Source organism: Coregonus clupeaformis, chromosome 16 (genome assembly GCF_020615455.1).
Source record: "Coregonus clupeaformis isolate EN_2021a chromosome 16, ASM2061545v1, whole genome shotgun sequence".
Classification (NCBI taxonomy): Eukaryota; Metazoa; Chordata; class Actinopteri; order Salmoniformes; family Salmonidae; genus Coregonus; species Coregonus clupeaformis.
Window position 1 is genome coordinate 58,095,782 of NC_059207.1, and position 17,836 is coordinate 58,113,617.

The 17,836-nt window shown below is 41.3% G+C and overlaps 1 protein-coding gene across 2 annotated transcripts in view; it reads right to left on the reverse strand.

Moving 5' to 3' along the window:
* Window positions 1-17,836, reverse strand: part of si:dkey-220o5.5 (actin filament-associated protein 1-like 2) — a 113,764-nt gene that overhangs the window by 37,252 nt on the left and 58,676 nt on the right. For both annotated transcript variants that reach the window (XM_045225805.1, XM_041900569.2), the window contains 2 exons: window positions 3,818-3,901; window positions 3,599-3,681 (listed from right to left, as the gene is read on the reverse strand). In XM_045225805.1, coding sequence (XP_045081740.1) covers window positions 3,599-3,681; window positions 3,818-3,901 — 167 coding nt within the window. The remainder of the gene's footprint in view (window positions 1-3,598; window positions 3,682-3,817; window positions 3,902-17,836) is intronic.

Sequence of the window (17,836 nt, forward strand, 5' to 3'; positions counted from 1 at the left end):
TGTTATGTGTTATGCTGTTCGTTTGTTGTGTTGTACTTACCAGTACCCAGTGTTCGCGGGGTCCAACTTGCCAGTCAACTTGCTATCTGCCAACCACGGGAATGCCTGGAATGTTCTGGTGCCGGGCATCCTGGTGGTTGGTGGAGCGGCAGGGGGGTGGGAGCACCGCAAGTTTAAGACCATGCTTAGCCATTGTTCTCTCTCTTACATCTGGTCTTTACAAGCGATGGTCACGGTTGTTTTATACGGGTATCCTTGATTTATTTGGCGTGGGCTACGGCCAAACAGTAGCCTGTGTTGAGTTGGGTTAATTAACCGGGAATTAGTAAACTCAAACCTCTGTCTGGACAATTGTTCATTTATGACCTAGCCAGGTCATTACAATATGATGTGGTTAGCTGATACGTAAAATACCTATCCAGGCGTTGTAAGATCTGACAGGCGTCAGCAACGCCTGTGCAGAGGAACGCGGCCATAGTTTTGCACAAACAGTGATGAAGTGGAGAGTGATTGCAGCTGTGTGAGTGTCCAGTCCACACAGCCACTGACAATTAGCACATCAGGGACATAAAGATGTCTGCTCCTCCATGTCCACTGTAGCTCTGTCAGTCTGCCGTACTGTGCCTGTATTCAACCAACAAACTCAGCCTTTACTCTCTCTCACCATGGCTGCATCTGAAATGGCACCCTATTCCCTATATATACAGTGCATTCGGAAAGTATTCAGACACCTTGACCTTTTCCACATTTTGTTATGTTACAGCCTTATTCTAAAATGGATTAAATAAAAAATGAATCCTTCACAATCTACACACAATACCCCATAATGACAAAGCGAAAACAGGTTTTTAGAAATGTTTGCTAATTTATTACAAATAAAATACAGAAAAACCTTATTTATATAAGTATTCAGACCCTTTGCTATGAGACTCAAAATTGAGCTCAGGTGCATCCTGTTTCCATTGATCATCCTTGAGATGTTTCTACAACTTGATTGGACTCCACCTGTGGTAAATTCACTTGATTGGACATGATTTGGAAAGGCACACAACTGTCTATATAAGGTCCCACAGTTGACAGTGCATGTCAGAGCAAAAATCAAGCCATGAGGTCGAAGGAATTGTCCGTAGAGCTCCGAGACAGGATTGTGTCGAGGCACAGATCTGGGGAAGGGTACCAAAAAATGTCTGCAGCATTAAAGGTCCCCAAGAACACAGTGGCCTCCATCATTCTTAAATGGAAGAAGTTTGGAACCACCAAGACTCTTCCTCGAGCTGGCCGCCCGGCTAAACTGAGCAATCGGGGGAGAAGGGTCTTTATCAGGGAGTTGAGTGTTCAGATCTGGCTGAGGTGGTCAGGGACACATTGTCTGCAGATTTCTTCTCAGTCTGGACACAATCAGGCTACCGACAACGCATACAGTGGGTGACATCATCAGCACTCCGCCCACAAGTCTCCAGAAAACTTCTGTTTTGGGAGCAAGAGGCACCTTTTCACTATAACGTTGGAGGAAATACGTTCCTATAGTGTTTGAGGAACGTGTTTGCTGGCCTCATAAATGCCAGCTAGCTAATAGTTTCTTTTAAAAAATAAGTTATTGTTTGGCTAGAGTTACGCTAACCCGTTAGCAATCCCTTTAGCTTTGCTTGCTAGCTTGCTGGCAAGCTACAGAGGTTAGCTGGCTAGTTAGCTACAGTAGTTAGCTACTGCCATCAAGTTATTGTTGTGTTATCATATTTTGTCTATTCCACCGTTCACAGAATGCATACTGGCATTTGAATATAGCGCGGGAAAAGGGAATCCGGACACTGTGGACATTGTGGACACATTTAAATGTATGTGTAGACTCATTATTAGTACGGAATTCCATAATCAGAACTCCATGATCAGAATGCAAAAACTGCATTAACTGTGAAGTCTAGATACTGCCTTTCGTTGTTACAGCATGTTGTTGCTTCGTAGTACTACTACGGAAGTGGAAGAGAGTCTTAAGTGGATTTGCGAGAGAATTATGGGCAGAGTTTGATGGTAAACACAGCAGCCTCCTATGGGTTCTTCAAAAGTGCTCCTTCTCTTGGGGTTCTGGGCCTACTTCCTGTTTGTGTGTGGGCGTGCATTAGTGTATGTGTTTGATTGTTAATGTAGCCTGGTCATTTTAGTGTGTGTGTGCATGCGTGTGTGTGCATGTGTGTGTGTGTCCACAGAACGGAAGGCTACCGCTGAGCTCATGGTCTCCTGGGGGTTCTGACTTGGGCCGTCGGACTTCCTCCTCTCCTCCTCTGTGTGGGTATTCTATCACTCCATCACGTAGACAAATGTAATTGTGGCATGAACATCCACTTCCTCTACTCTGGCTCCATCTCCACCAATGGCATCATTGATGAAGAGGAGATGGCCTCTCGCATAAACAGAGCATTTCCTCTTTCGCTGATACTACCCCTCGTTCCCTCAACCGTTCATTCCCACTTTGATCCTCAGCATAAACCCTGATTATGAATCCCCATGCTGAAATTCTCTGTGACCCTGTCAAAAGGTCGGAGGAACAGAGTTCCATACAGCAGAGGAGAAGGGAGGCTCAGTTTACAGGGGCTGAGCTGATTATCTCTGGTGTAGGGGAGTAGGCTACACCATTTTTGTTGTCTAATTTGGGTTGCTCCCCCTGTCAACTTGAAAAAGCCCCCGTTCGAGGCAGGAGCGTGCCCTCTGACCTTTTGTACTACTCAACCCTCGACGAGACATGGCTGGACCTCACCAAACCTCAGCAGGGCCAGGGACTCTCTCATTAGCTGCCCACATCACAAACTGCCACCCCCTTCCTCCCCCTCGTGCCCCTCAGCTACTAGTGCTGCATGGCCTAGCACTTTCCCTTGTCATTATGTTCACAGGCTCTAGCAAAGGCCCTGCAAAGAAATGCTGTCACTGGATCTTCACCTCCCTGCTGCAACTTTCTCTCCCAGTAATCTGGAGAGGAGCACAGGACCCTTACAGAGTCTCTGCATCCCACCTGAATTTACTCCCAACATTCAAAAATGTCTTCCGCGTCACATAATCAAAACGTCTTCTCTGAATTTAGAAAGCAAACCTATTCTTACAACGTAGCTCAGGCATGTGTTTCCCTTTTAGTTGAAACATTTTATGAAGTAGGCCAAATGAGTCCTATGAATGTTCGTCACACATTCTTGTGTGATAAAAGCACAATAAATTGTACCTGAGGCAGCTAATTACAACATTTCAGGACTCCAATAACAAGACACCCATTTTCACATATCTGTCCCACCACAGTTGAGCAGCCCTATCTTAAATGCCCAAACGTCCAATTCATTTCAAATGCACTGGAAAAAAATATCACGAAACCAAAGATACATATCATCAACTATAATGAATCACATATACTCAAATTATCCTGGCAACAGCGTAGCGCTGGCCAAGCTCATTAGTGCGCGTTTTTGTATTGAATCCAGTCACTAAACAAATTGGTGAATCATTTTGTCTATGGAGTTTAACATTGTTCAATACAGGGCGTTAGTTGAGGAATGTGCACTAACGCCCTGGATCAGAGCTAGCAACAGCCATGGCAGGTGTTATGATAAGCACTTACCCCTTTCCGTAGCAATTTGGTAGAGGCAGAGGACAAGGTCTCCTCGGCTGACTCCGGGTCTGGTCCAGACTGGAAAAGAGCATCTGGGGGTAAAGGTCACAGCCACGTCACAGGTTAAATGTCAGATGTCACAGGAAATTACACCTGTATCACCTCCACCTCAATAAACTAGTGACAAAATCAAATGCACATACTGACGAGAGAAATGAATTTATGTACCTGTGCCTGACAGCTGGGTTTCCCTGAGATCGTTGCTTGGGGACCCTGATGGACAGCTCATGATCATATACTCAGCATCCTCGACTGGAACACAAGAATACAGACAGACAAAATATCTCAATGGATGGGTCATCAGATCTAAGTCCTATTTCTGGTCAGATGTTTCCAAAATATGTCAGTATCCAGAATTCCAGCTATTCAAGACTCAATTTGACAGTTTGTTAATCGTTTTTGAACCATATACTGAACAACTGTATGGTGCATCGATTCCTCCTTATTAACCTTGTGTAGCACCATGTGATAAATCATCCACATATCTTTATTCTTCAGGCAAAGATGGGCCTGTCTCTTAAAATGCTAAAACAGATATGTGTTGCATCCCAAACAGCACCCTATTCGCTTTATAGTGCACTACTTTTGACCCGGGCCCTCTGTGCACAGTGGCCAGCAGGTTAACAGAGACACAGCGGTACTTTACAAGGACAGGGGAATCTCCTAATTAAATTAAGCAGATATCTGCACTATGTTGTCATTACAGCCACTTCCAGATACAACAGTGTGTTTATTGAATGGTCAGATGCATGATGATTGCATTTTCGAAACACTTAAAATAAGGGTTTCGTGTAGGCTTACCCTGGCATGGCGTTTTTGATAACCGTGTAAACCTCTCTCGGACAAGGTGACTTATCAACCTATTCACCTGTATCCCCCCCCCCAAAATGAAATACTAATGATCGAATCAAATCTAGCTTTATTTATAAAGCACATTTCAGACATGGAATGCAACACAATGTGCTTCACAGGAAAAAAACGAATAAAACAATGAAAATAAAAACAGAATTATTTACTACACAACAAACATAAGGGGATAAAAAACAAAAGAATAACAATAAAACTGAACGACTAAAAAGCACCCTAAGGAAAAGCAAGGCTAAAAAAGTGTGTTTTAAGATCTCTTTTAAAATGTCCACAGTTTCGGCCCCCCTCAGGTTCTCTGGCAGGCTATCCCAGAGGTTGGGGGCATAGTAACTAAAGGCTGCCTCTCCATGCCTCTTGGTCATAGGCTTTGGGATAGTTAAAAGGCCAGTGCCACAGGACCTGAGGGACCTACTGGGTACATAACTTAAAAGCATGTCTGACATATATTGGGGTGCACAATAGTGGATTGATTTAAAAACCAATAGAAGTATCTTAAAATTAATTCTAAAACTCACAGGCAGCCTGTGCAAAGACCTTAAAACCGGTGTAATGTGTGCTCTCTGTCTGGTCTTGGTCAGTACCCGTGCTGCAGCATTTTGTATGTTTTGCAGTTGACCACTGCTAATGTGGCTATCATACAGAACTACAAATGCCTGTCTCAAGATTCACGACACTCACCAGGGCCATGATGATCTCAACGAGACTGCCGAATTGAGGCAAAGGTAAGAATCTCTGGATTAACTATCTAATGTTAGCTACATTTAGTAATTAATAAATTGGCTAAAGTTGTTTACATTTACAATTCTGTGAACTGTCTTGGACAAGTTTCAAAAAGCAAATGCATGTTATCTAGCTAGGTAGCTAGCTCATGGTTAGGTAGTTTGCAACATTAGTGTGGCTAGATGGCTACATTAGCCGTCTATTTGTCTAGCCATTTAAATGCATGAGAAATTCATAAAAACGAGTTTAGCTTTCTTTGACTTTTAAAACCAACAGTGTAGCTTGCTAGTTAACTGGCTAGCTAACTTAGATGGTGAAGCTAGGGTTAGGCGTTCTTGATAATGTTTGTTTGTGTCTGTGGGTGAGGGTTGGGTAGTCTACTTCAAGTACTACTTGGCTTGTAGCTACCCTAGCTAGCTGTATTATTTTAGTCTGGCTTTTTGAGAGGTTTCAGAGATGGACTGATTAGCATCCTCTCTTGAGTCAACAGTGTGCTTACTTTACTGTGGGAAAACATTGATACAGTATGTTTGCTGTTACCCTCTGGACAGCAGATCATTAGTAGTAGGCAAGTTAATGTAACCTTCTTTGGTGGTATTGATATATAACGCATGCTCCACTCTCAAGTTGGACTTGTTGACTGATGCCATGGCGGCGGCGGCTGCTAAGAAGTGAGCAGCTGCGAACCAGAAGACTGCAGCCAAGGCAGCACTGGTCCACATCTGCCCTGTCTGTCAGGTGAGTTGTATTGGTTGGTACTGTATGTGCCTTTAGGCTTCTCTCCATGTGTAAGCTATTGTACTGGCCTGTGTGGTGCGGTCTTTCATATGTGTAGTAGTTTGTTGCATCATATTGCTTAGTTTATCATTTGTGTTAACTTTTAATTCATTCTAAGCCAGAGATTGTTAACTTCCTCGATTTTGTACTTGACCTTTATAGATACAGACCCGAAGACATTCAAGCAGCATTTTGAGAGCAAGCATCCCAAGTCTCCAATGGTCCCAGAACTGGTTGATGTGCAGGCCTAAGTGACCACACACACTCAAATGGACCTACAGTTGGGGCAAGATTCTTCCATCAGTCAAACACAGTAGACATAGTGTAAACCACCATGTTGTCAACAAAATGCTGTCCTCAATGCTCAATTTGTGGAAATGTTGTGATCACTCATCATCTTTAATGTTGTGATTCACAGACAAATAATGACCACGATTTGAATGCTGTAACTGAGACAGAATGACGTTGAGGGACACACGCTGAGACCGCAAGTATGACTGGACATGGGCCGGATATTTGTGACAACAACCTAAAAGCACACCAGGGCCCAGATTCACAAAACCTTCTTCAGAATAAATTTCTTCTTAACTGCCATTTTTACCTTAACTATAGATTTAAGAAGAAAGTTAAGCAAAGGTACTATTCCTCAAAAAGGTCATTGGAAATTTTATTGCGCTATTTCTTATGTTTCTCCTTAAGCGAAAAGTTAAGAAGAAATTTGATTCTTGAAAATAAAGTTATTGGAAATGTTCTTAATTCCAAGATAGCTAAACCCTTGTCTTAAACTAAGGGCAGTGAGAGAAAAAGTCTGAAAGTTTCAGTATTCATTATTTTAAACCCAAGAACATGTTTTAGAACAGTAATCGCAGTAAGAAATATGCTAACTTGATTGCCTTTGCCAGCTAGATTGCTAGCTAAAACAGTTGCCTAGCAACAAACATCTTGAAAAGATTTGTAAGAAATTGTTGAGAAATTGCACTTACTATCTTATGAACTTCTTATTTGTTTCTTAAGAATCTTCAAGTGTTTTGTGAATCTGGGCCCAGCACCCTATTTTATGTTTATTCCATGGCCAACCATCTCTCTAGCTACCACTTATTCCACACTATGACTTTTATTCCCCATGGTCCCTCAACTTCAGAGACTTTGGAACTCTCCCTCTTATCTCTATAAACCCACCCTACCTTCACCCATTGTCCCTATGCTGCTTCCTTCACTTGTTCTTCTCCTGATTTGACAACATCTAGACTCAGTAACACGTTTAAAAGTGTTGTGGTGTACTGTTTTTTCTACCTTTTTTCATGTGTAATGTCCTCCTGCAGTGGTAAATGTTCTGCTCACAATTGATAGCAGCAACATCGACCTGTTAAATTGACAATAAGGGTCTTGATATAGCTGCATTTAGGCATGGCTTCCTTGTTTTGAGTCTGTTAAGTGTGTTTCTCATTCTGCTGGAGTTGACCTAGTATTTTATATAAAACCTACCCTGCGCATCCAGTTTTTCCATTTGTAACTCACCCACCAAAATCATAATATGCTGTTATTTACATTTAATGTTATTTGTGCTGGTCTAATTCCTACAATGGAAAAGGAGAAGAATCTGTGCACTCTCAAATAATAATAATAGTTATTATGGTGCTCTTCGATGTCCCAGGTTTGTGGCATTGATTAATAAATAATTTAATGTTTACTTAAATTCAGATGTTTATATGTTATGTTTTTTATAAAAGGCATACGTACAGTATGCATTGTTTAGTATTTTGATTTAATTAAAACATTGTACTTGTTGGAGTTCAGGTGTTTGACATGATTGATGGGAGACTAGGTGTATTCTTGTCAAATAAATATGCTTATTCATTCATAATTCTGCAATGAGTTAATTTGGATTTGAATCTGCAACAGAACATGTCATCAATTTAGTTCTGAATTGCTTTAATACAGCAATGCAGTCTGACACCATGAACTGAAATAGATTTCACCTTGTTCATATACAGTGGCTTGCGAAAGTATTCTCCCCCCTTGGCATTTTCCCTATTTTGTTGCCTTACAACCTGGAATTAAAATTGTTTTTTTGGGGGTTTGTATCATTTGATTTACACAACATGCCTACCACTTTGAAGATGCCAAATATTTTTTATTGTGAAACAAACAAGAAATAAGACAAAAAAACAGAACTTGAGCGTGCATAACTATTCACCACCCCAAAGTCAATACTTTGTAGAGCCACCTTTTGCAGCAATTACAGCTGTAAGTCTCTTGGGGTATGTCTCTATAAGCTTGGCACATCTAGCCACTGGGATTTTTGCCCATTCTTCAAGGCAAAACTGCACCAGCTCCTCCAAGTTGGATGGGTTCTGCTGGTGTACAGCAATCTTTAAGTCATACCACAGATTCTCAATTGGATTGAGGTCTGGGCTTTGACTAGGCCATTCCACTTAAACCACTTGAGTGTTGCTTTAGCAGTATGCTTAGGGTCATTGTCCTGCTGGAAGGTTTCCCTCAAGAATTTCCCTGTATTTAGCGCCATCCATAATTCCTTCTGACTAGTTTCTCAGGCCGATGAAAAACATCCCCACAGCATGATGCTGCCACCACCATGCTTCACTGTGGGGATGTTGTTCTCTGGGTGATGAGAGGTGTTGGGTTTGCGCCAGACATAGCGTTTTCCTTGATGGCCAAAAATTTTAGTCTCATCTGAACAGAGTACCTTCTTCCATATGTTTGGGGAGTCTCCCACATGGCTTTTGGCGAACACCAAACGTGTTTGCTTCTTTTTTTATTTAAGCAATGGCTTTTTTCTGGCCAATCTTCCGTAAAGCCCAGCTCTGTGGAGTGTACGGCTTAAAGTGGTCCTATGGACAGATACTCCAATCTCCACTGTCGAGCTTTGCAGCTCCTTCAGGGTTATCTTTGGTCTCTTTGTTGCCTCTCGGATTAATGCCCTCTTTGCCTGGTCCGTGTGTTTTGGTGGGCGGCCCTCTCTTGGCAGGTTTGTTGTGGTGCCATATTCTTTCCATTTTTTAATAATGGATTTAATGGTGCTCCGTGGGATATTCAAAGTTTCTGATATTTTTGTATAACCCAACCCTGATCTGTACTTCTCCACAACTTTGTCCCTAACCTGTTTGGAGAGCTCCTTGGTCTTCATGGTGCCGCTTGCTTGGTGGTGCCCCTTGCTTAGTGGTGTTGCAGACTCTAGGGCCTTTCAGAACAGGTGTATATATACTGAGATCATGTGACAGATCATGTGACACTTAGAGTGCACACAGGTGGACTTTATTTAACTGATTATGTGACTTCTGAAGGTAATTGGTTGCACCAGATCTTATTTAGGGGCTTCATAGCAAAGGGGGTGAATACATATGCACGCACCACTATTCCGTTGTAAATTATTTAGAATTTACAGGTTGTAATGCAACAAAATAGGAAAAACGCCAAGGGGGATGAATACTTTTGCAAGGCACTGTAGTTGGCAGAAATTATAAGGGATTAAATAAAGAAGTCCACCGGCTGAAGGAGAAGAGTAAAGGAATTACAGTTAAATAAAATATGGAACAGTAAATTAAAATATATCTTTCTTAGCTAGCTGACAGCAAATGTTTCAGCTAGAGATGACGTGCAGGAGCTTGCAGGGATTTGTAGTCTTGCATTATATCTATTTTGATGCTAATTAGCATTTTCGAATCTGAGAGATTATATTGAGAGCCGAATATATTGATAAAAGTCACCTTGTCCGAGAGAGATTTACACTGTTATCAAAACGTCACGGCAGGGTAAGCTTACACAGAACACAGCCCTTATTTGAAGTATTTCTAAAATCCACGATAGATTAAATGAATGGTGAAAAAACGATTGGAACCATTTCCGTGTTTGACTTTTAGGTTTTATGGGTATTATGACGTGTCCACTGTGGGGCTCAATAGCCTGTGAGGAAAAAAACCTGTGGTTACCTAGGTTAGCCCATTGTCTCACAGCAAATACTTCAACTTTTTCAAATGCTATTTTCTTGTTTAAGTCAATTACAAAACTACATTTAAGAAAAGCACAACATGTCTAAAGATTATTTTTCAACATTGCCTGCTCCCAAGCAAAACGTAATACTAAACAGACTATACTAAACAAGTTAATTGTCTTACGTTTTATGAAATGTTTTCCACACACATAGCTACGTGTAGCCTACTTGGACACCAGTCCCCACATTTCCCACTCTCCCACCCGTGCTGAAAAGCCTGAAGCCACAGGGCTCTTCTTGCAGGCTCTATTTCCCTTCGTAGGAGCATTGCGAACCGTAGGTCAGGACTTTTGACCTGGTTACATGTAAATTGAACAACACAGCAGCTTTTCGCCATGTTTTGTTATTTATTTATATAAAAAAATCTACGACAAAGTTGGCTCTTTTACAATGGGTGTCAATAGGAAAGAATGCTGTTTTTCCCCAATTCGTGGGCGTGATCGAGGGGAATTTCATATTATTACGCGAATATTGACTCGGAGTATGCCAGGGTTTTCAGAAGAGTGAGGCCGGTTTTCCTCAAACCTTTTACATGGGCTTTGCTCCTTTCATATTTATTTTGATCCTGACAAACTCCCCAGTCCCTGCAGATTACAAGTATACCAATAACATGATGCTGCCACCACAATACTTGAAAGTACAGAGGGTTTTACTCTGTGTTGTATTAATTTATTTGCCGTTTTACTTAACAGCCTTGTTGCAAACAGAAGTGATGATTTGGAGTTAATTTTTTAAACACAGGCTTCTTTCTTTTCACTTTGTCATCCAGGCCAGTACAAAAAAAAAATGCTGGGCTAAAAACAACCCAATTTTGGTTATTTAGTAACCCAGCCATGGATAAATATAGGCTATAACACACGCTGGGATATTTTGACCCAGCCAGTTGCTTTGTGTGAATAACCCAACATGTTGGGTTGTATGTTGGGTTGTTTTGGATTACCCAAACATGGGTTAATTTAACCGTCAATTGGGGGTTATCTTAAAAACAGATGGGTTGACCCGGCAGCTGGGTCTTTTTTAATGTAATGTGTTATTTCCAGGAGGCGTGGCCTATTAGGGGAGTGGCTTTTAGATCATTATTTTTGGCAACCCGTAAGAGTAAACGTCATTCCTGTTCATCATGTTAAGTTTGTACACTGCAAATTTAAATGTTCCTAGAATATTTTGCACAATACATATTCTAATATAAAATTCAAAACATTATTTACATATCCCAACATTGAGATATGCTTAGGATCTTGAGGAACTCATATACTTGTGTAAACCTCATCAACACTTCAATAGTGTCAGTGTTCAATGTTAAAATGTGATAACAATACAACAGAACAGATGAACTGAAATGACATTTACTCTCACGGGTGGCCAAAAATAAATACAGTGGGGGAAAAAAGTATTTAGTCAGCCACCAATTCTGCAAGTTCTCCCACTTAAAAAGATGAGAGAGGCCTGTAATTTTCATCATAGGTACACGTCAACTATGACAGACAAAATGAGGAAAAAAAATCCAGAAAATCACATTGTAGGATTTTTTATGAATTTATTTGCAAATTATGGTGGAAAATAAGTATTTGGTCAATAACAAAAGTTTTTCAATACTTTGTTCTATACCCTTTGTTGGCAATGACACAGGTCAAACGTTTTCTGTAAGTCTTCACAAGGTTTTCACACACTGTTGCTGGTATTATGGCCCATTCCTCCATGCAGATCTCCTCTAGAGCAGTGATGTTTTGGGGCTGTCGCTGGGCAACACGGACTTTCAACTCCCTCCAATGATTTTCTATGGGGTTGAGATCTGGAGACTGGCTAGGCCACTCCAGGACCTTGAAATGCTTCTTACGAAGCCACTCCTTCGTTGCCCGGGCGGTGTGTTTGGGATCATTGTCATGCTGAAAGACCCAGCCACATTTCATCTTCAATGCCCTTGCTGATGGAAGAAGGTTTTCACTCAAAATCTCACGATACATGGCCCCATTCATTCTTTCCTTTACACGGATCAGTCGTCCTGGTCCCTTTGCAGAAAAACAGTCCCAAAGCATGATGTTTCCACCCCCATGCTTCACAGTAGGTATGGTGTTCTTTGGATGCAACTCAGCATTCTTTGTCCTCCAAACACGACGAGTTGAGTTTTTACCAAAAAGTTATATTTTGGTTTCATCTGACCATATGACATTCTCCCAATCCTCTTTTGGATCATCCAAATGCACTCTAGCAAACTTCAGACGGGCCTGGACATGTACTGGCTTAAGCAGGGGAACACGTCTGGCACTGCATGATTTGAGTCCCTGGCGGCGTAGTGTGCTACTGATGGTAGGCTTTGTTACTTTGGTCCCAGCTCTCTGCAGGTCATTCACTAGGTCCCCCCGTGTGGTTCTGGGATTTTTGCTCACCGTTCTTGTGATCATTTTGACCCCACGGGGTGAGATCTTGCGTGGAGCCCCAGATCGAGGGAGATTATCAGTGGTCTTGTATGTCTTTCATTTCCTAATAATTGCTCCCACAGTTGATTTCTTCAAACCAAGCTGCTTACCTATTGCAGATTCAGTCTTCCCAGCCTGGTGCAGGTCTACAATTTAGTTTCTGGTGTCCTTTGACAGCTCTTTCGTCTTGGCCATAGTGGAGTTTGGAGTGTGACTGTTTGAGGTTGTGGACAGGTGTATTTTATACTGATAACAAGTTCAAACAGGTGCCATTAATACAGGTAACGATTGGAGGACAGAGGAGCCTCTTAAAAAAAAAGTTACAGGTCTGTGAGAGCCAGAAATCTTGCTTGTTTGTAGGTGACCAAATACTTATTTTCCACCATCATTTGCAAATAAATTCATTAAAAATCCTACAATGTGATTTTCTGGATTTTTTTTCCTCAATTTGTCTGTCATAGTTGACATGTACCTATGATGAAAATTACAGGCCTCTCTCATCTTTTTAAGTGGGAGAACTTGCACAATTGGTGGCTGACTAAATACTTTTTTCCCCCACTGTATATGAAAGCCACGCCCCTACTACTCTTCTGAACTGACCCGCTGGGTCATATCTCAATAACCCAGCACCCAGCATCAATAGCCCAGCAGTTTTCAAAGAAAACAACCCAACTAAGTGACCCAATACCTGCAATCCAGCAGTTTGGTCAACCAAACAACCCAGCATTATTAGAGTGTAATATGGAGTGATTGCAATGTTGTTAATCCCTTTTTTTTCAATGATTGTAGTGGCATCATCATGCTATGGGTATGCTTGTCACTGACAGGGACTGGGGAGTTTGTTAGGCTCTAAATAAATATAAAAGAAGCAAAGCCCAGGTAAAAAGATATAGGAAAACCCACATCAGTCTTCTGAAAACCTAACCCTGGGATAGGGTTTTATTTTTCCACGGGACAATTAAACAAATGTTTATTCAAAAGACACACCAGAATGGCTTTCCAAGAGGTGTTGAATATTCCTGACAGTCTCAGTCCTGACTTAAATCTGCTTAAAAAATCAGAGACAAGGTGTAATATTGCTGTTCATTAATGATTCCCAACCAAATTTACTGAGCTTGAGCAATTTGATGAAAAACTCTGAAGATATGTTGCCTTAAGAGTTGTGCAAAGTTGGTAGAATTTTATTCCAAATTATTCACAGCTGTAATGTACGGAACCCCTGAAGGGACAAGTAGAAAACTATTATTTTGTGTTCCCTTGCAAAACTTTTGCATTCCCTCACAAAACATTTGTGTTCACTTGCAAAAATAAATGTGTTCCCTCGCAAAATGTTTTGTGTTCCCTCACAAAAATGTATTCCATTCCCTTGCAAAATGTTTTGCATTCCCTCGCAAAAAGGTAACTAGCTAGTAACCTCGTACCCAGGCTATTGCGCACAGTGCTTTTGGGCAGAAGTCTCTGGAATGAGCTAGCTAGCTAACTAACTATATACCTTCACAACCAAGAGGACACAGAGGAACAGCCTTAAATAAGTGTCCTTATTGTCTTGTAATTTCACATTTGGAAAGTGCATTGAAACAATTAGCTAGCTAGTATGATTATATAATTTCTAGCACAGCCAACTAGCTAGCTAGCAAGCTATATGAATGATGCACTGAAATGTGCTACTCTTGAGGGGATCACTATGGTAGCTAGCTATGGCTATTCTCAAGAACAAGCAAGCCCCTTTCTGAGAAGCATGTCTGACTGATCAAGCATTCTACTCAATACATTGCTAATGTGCGCTGATTTAATCAAAAGGAGGCAAATAATTAATTGATTGGTAAGTTTGGTACTAAGATCGACTTTAGATGCAGTATAACATTAGCTAGGGTTATACATGATCAGTCCAATCAAAGTTACTGTACAGATAACGTGATTTGATGTCATTTTATCTGTGGCCAATGACCTTGAGTCTTCTTGGATGGGCACTTCTAATGTAACTCTATGGCAGCAGCCAAGGGGCTTGAATTTTCTAGCTCTACCCTTAGATTTGGAGGTGACATAGTGTCCCCATGAGTGAGAGAACACTGAGCCAATCACGGCACAACGCACCGTATTTTCTGCTGGCTTGCCCCACCACCACAGAAAGCACTGAGCTAGGCTGAAACACCTGCATTTTGGAGCTGCCTTACTCAAGAAAACAAAAAAGAGACCATGTTTGTATGCGGCTTAATTAACTCAATAATATATATATATATTTTTACATTGTTTGCAAACTGATATGTGACACGTATTAATGCCAAAAGAACATGCAAAACAGGCAAGCCCCAACATTTTTTTTGCAAAAAATATGGGGCTCAAAACAGGTGGGTCCCACCTGCCCTGAATGATGGGTCGCCACTGTTCAGCATATATTTTTACAACACCGTGGAAAATAGCTTCAAATGTTCTTGCATCTCTGAAGAAGGCACAGTGATGCCGTAACGTTGGTGTTTAACCCAATAATTTACTGGGAGTTTATATATATATAGAGTGTGTGCGACTCCCCATTATTTATTTTTATAGCTTACAATTTATTCTCCGTTAGTCAGCACCTCTACACTAAATAATCTTCTCTGGGTGTGCGCCAGCTCATGCTTTTTATTAGACTGTGCAGCGCCATCCTTTCAGACCTCCTGCAATCTATTGTTTAAATCCAATACAACACATTACTGAGTACCACTCGCCATATTTTCAAGCATAGTGGTGGCTGCATCATGTTATGGGTATGCTTGTAATCATTAAGGCCTGGGGAGTTTTTCTATATGGAGAGTTGAACAAATTTCTCTCTTTAATATACTATAATGATGCCTAATGCCTAAATAATCAAATTAATTTTATTTTCTAATAACACAGTGATGGCAAGTACGTTTTATGTTGTTTTTCTCTTGTTATTGACCCTAAGAGGGTTAACCTATTAATTTCCTTTGGCAAAAACAAAACAAAAAACAAGAGGTAAGCCAGGACAAATTATCACTATATACAGTGGGCTCCAAAATTACTGGCACCCCTGACTGGCAATGCACAAACAATACTGTATAAAATATAAACAATATAATTATAGAGTTAAACTCAAAATACCAACATGTGAGAAATACTGTACTATATTAATGTTCGAATGGAACCCACCAAAATCATTTATTGATTTAATAAAAAATCTATGTCCTCCAAATCAAGGTTTCACAATTAATGGCACCCTTAAAGATTATTGTAAATAACATCTACCAAAATTAAACCAGGAATTAAATTCCACTTATTTAAGTTTATCTTAAGGAACTATATTGAGCCATTACATTACTTCCTGTTTCACTAGGGTATAAAAATGAGGTAACATGCATGCAATATCCTTTTGTCATCCAACACCATGAAGAGAACAAAAGAACTGGCAGTTCAAAAGAGACAGATGGTCATAGACATTTATAAATCTGGTAATGGCTACAAGAAGATCCACAAACGATTGAATATACCACTGAGCACTGTCAGGGCAATTATATATATTTTTTAAAGATATGGAACAGTTGAAAACCTCACGGGTAGAGGACGCAAATGCATTTTGCCCCCCAGGATAGGGAGGAGAATGGTGAGAGAAGCAACAAAATCCCCAAAGAATCACTGTGAAAGAATTGCAGGCCTTGGTGGCATCTTGGGGTCACCAGGTTTCAAAAAGCACCATCAGACGCCACCTCCACAACCACAGGCTCTTTGGAAGGGTTGCCAGAAGAAAGCCCTTTCTGACCCCAAGACACAGACGCAAGCGCTTGGAGTTTGCCAAACGTCATTTAAATTGGAAGAAGGTGCTCCGGTCAGATGAGACCAAAATTGAACGTTTTGGTCAGATCCAGCATCGGCATGTTTGGCGTCGAAACAGAGATGCATACAAGGAGAGGCACCTCACACCCACGGTGAAATATGGTGGTGGGTCAGTGATGTTTTGGGGCTGTTTTAATTCCAGAGGTCCAGGGGCATTGGTTAAGATTGATGGCATAATGAATTCCACCAAGTATCAGGCAATTTTGGCTGACAATCTGGTTGCCTCTGCCAGAAGGCTGGGACTTGGCCGTAGGTGGACTTTCCAACAAGACAATGACCCAAAACATACCTCAAGATCCACACAGAAATAGTTCTGTGACAACAAAATCAATGTTCTGCCATGGCCATCTCAGTCGGCGGACCTCAATCCAATCAAAAATCTGTGAGCTGAGTTGAAGAGGGCAGTTGATAAGCGCAAACCCAAGAATGTGAAGGATCTTGAAAGGAACTGCATAGAGGAATGGTCCAAAATCCCTCCAAATGTGTTCCTTAACCTTGTCAAACATTACAGGAAAAGACTCCATGCTGTTATCCTTGCCAGAGGTGGTTGCACTAAGTACTAAATGAGGGGTGCCAATAATTACGAAACCTTGATTTTGGTGACATTTATTTTGTATTAAATAACTGTATGATTTTGGTTGGTTCCATTGAAACATTAATAAAGTACAGTATTTCTCACATGTTGGTATTTTGAGTTTATTTGAGTATTTTTTATTTTATTGTTTGTGCATTGCCAGTCAGGGGTGCCAGTCATTTTGGAGCCTACTGTACTTTAGAAGTGTCTCCTCTACCTCAGAAGGCAGAACCAGCCCTAGACAGGACTCTTTAATAAAAATTACCATATTTACTTCACAAAAACGAATTATACTAGTTGACTGCACATAGCATGGACACATAGTACTGACACTCCGCAGTGACTGGGAATAGGTATGGGAGCTGAACACGCATTAACCCAGACCCCTATACTGCCGGAGATGTTGGATGGGGTTGAGGTCAGGGCTCTGTGCAGGCCAGTCGTTCTTCCACACCGATCTCGACAAACCATTTCTGTATTGACCTCGCTTTGTGCATGGGGGCATTGTCATGCTGAAACAGGAAAGGGCCTTCCCCAAAATGTTGCCACAAAGTTGGATGCACAGAATTGTCTAGAATGTCATTGTATGCTGTAGCGTTAAGATTTCCCTTCACTGGAAATAAGGGGCCTAGCCCGAACCATGATAAACAGCCCCAGACCATTATTCCTCCTCCACTAAAATGTACAGTTGGGACTATGCATTGGGGTAGATAGCATTCTCCTGGCATCCGCCAAACCCAGATTCGTCGGTCGGAATGCCAGATGGTGAAGAGTGATTCATCACTTCAGAGAACGCGTTTCCACTGTTCCAGAGTCCAATGGTGACGAGCTTTACACCACTCCAGCCGATGCTCGGCCATGGAAACTCATGTCATGAAGCTCCAAACTTACAGTTCTTGTGTTGACGTTGTTTCCAGAGGCAGTTTGGAACTCGGTAGTGATTGTTGCAACTGAGGACAGACAATTTTTACCCGATACACGCATCAGCA